We start from the raw sequence: 1336 nt of genomic DNA on the forward strand, positions 1-1336 counted from the left end.
ACAGTTTAAGGAAAAGTGTGCTTGGAAACGCAGTTTCAAAACAAGCTCCTGTAACCTGAGGTTTACAAAAGATGGTCATGGCTTAGGCTGGATAAAGCCAGTAGAAGAGGTCTCACCAGAGTTTATTTTTTAAAGACAGTCTCTTTCTGTCGCCCAGGTTGGAGTGCAGTGGCGCGATCTCGGCTCACAGCAACCTCCGCCTCCTGGGTTCAAGTGGTTCTTGATCCTCGTGCCTTAGCCTTAGTAGCCAGGATTACAAGCTTGCGCCACCAAGCCCAGCTGATTTTTGTATACTTTGTAGAGACGAGGTTTCACTACGAACTAGCCCAGGTTGGTCTCGAACTCCAGAGCCCAAGCAATCCTCCCACCTCGGCCTCCCAAAGTGCGGGGATTACAGGCGTGAGGCACCGCGCCCGAGCAGACTTCTCACATTAGCTATCAGAGCAGTGATGGTGCGCATCTGCCATGGCCAGGGACAGGAACATAGGGAGATGACAATAAAGGTGGTAATGAAGTCATGGCCACCTGCTCTTATGAAGTCAAAATCATTAAAGACCCAGTGACGTTGATGCCATCCAGGATTGAGACCTCTCTTCTGCCCATCTGTGGTCACGGGCCTAGTTAAACACCGAAGCCGTCACCCACACTGTGGGTTCCAGGAAAAAGCCTCGGCCTGAGGCCTGGTCTGCACGCTAGGCGCGGGCCGCGGCTCGCTGGAGGAGTCGAGCCAGCCCGCCCCTTCTCGCACGGCCTGCTGGGAGTTGTAGTTCAGTCGTCGGAGAACCGCGCCAAGTCCCGCCCCAGATGAGTGCGCAGTATGGGGACGGCCGGCCGGGACCCAGTGAGCGCGGGACTACAATTCCCAAAGGAGCGTAGCAGCCGACGCCCCGCCAAAAGGTAGCCGGCGGCTCGCTTCGCGCACACACGCGGCGGGCGGTGGCGGGATTCTGCCGCGTGCGCTTTCCCGCCCCGCCTCGCCTAGCCTCGTCCTGCGTTCGTCACGCCTCGTACTGTCCGTTGGGCCACGCCGACCGCCCTACGCTCGCTCCGTCGCAGCTCCGCGCGCCCCACCTTCTCGCTAGTTTTTTCTAGAGCACAGGCTCCGCCCGTTTCCCGCTTCCAGGGCCCCATTCTTTCCCGCCCCCACCCGTCTTTCTCCTCTGCACCCCTACTGCTTCTGCTTTGAAGGCGGAGGCTCCATGTTGTCCCCTCAGCGAGTGGCAGCAGCTGCCTCGAGAGAAGCAGGTGAGGCGCCGATTTTCCCCGGATGGCCCCGCGGTCACCCCCACCGCCCTCCCTGCTGTAGCTCTGAGAAGAACCCCCGCCCGCGCCGCCG

The 1336-nt window shown here is 59.9% G+C and overlaps 1 protein-coding gene across 2 annotated transcripts in view; it reads left to right on the forward strand.

Moving 5' to 3' along the window:
* The first annotated feature begins 300 nt into the window (after positions 1–300).
* Positions 301–1336, forward strand: part of ATL3 (atlastin GTPase 3) — a 50527-nt gene continuing 49491 nt past the window's right edge. The window contains exons 1-2 of one of the 2 annotated variants that reach the window (XM_011942629.1): positions 301–897; positions 1124–1245. In XM_011942629.1, the coding sequence (XP_011798019.1) occupies positions 818–897; positions 1124–1245 (202 nt within the window). In that variant the 5' untranslated portion in view covers positions 301–817. The remainder of the gene's footprint in view (positions 898–1123; positions 1246–1336) is intronic. The other variant, XM_011942631.1, reaches the window with a different exon arrangement.

This window comes from Colobus angolensis, unplaced genomic scaffold (genome assembly GCF_000951035.1).
Source record: "Colobus angolensis palliatus isolate OR3802 unplaced genomic scaffold, Cang.pa_1.0 Scaffold21, whole genome shotgun sequence".
Lineage (NCBI taxonomy): Eukaryota > Metazoa > Chordata > Mammalia > Primates > Cercopithecidae > Colobus > Colobus angolensis.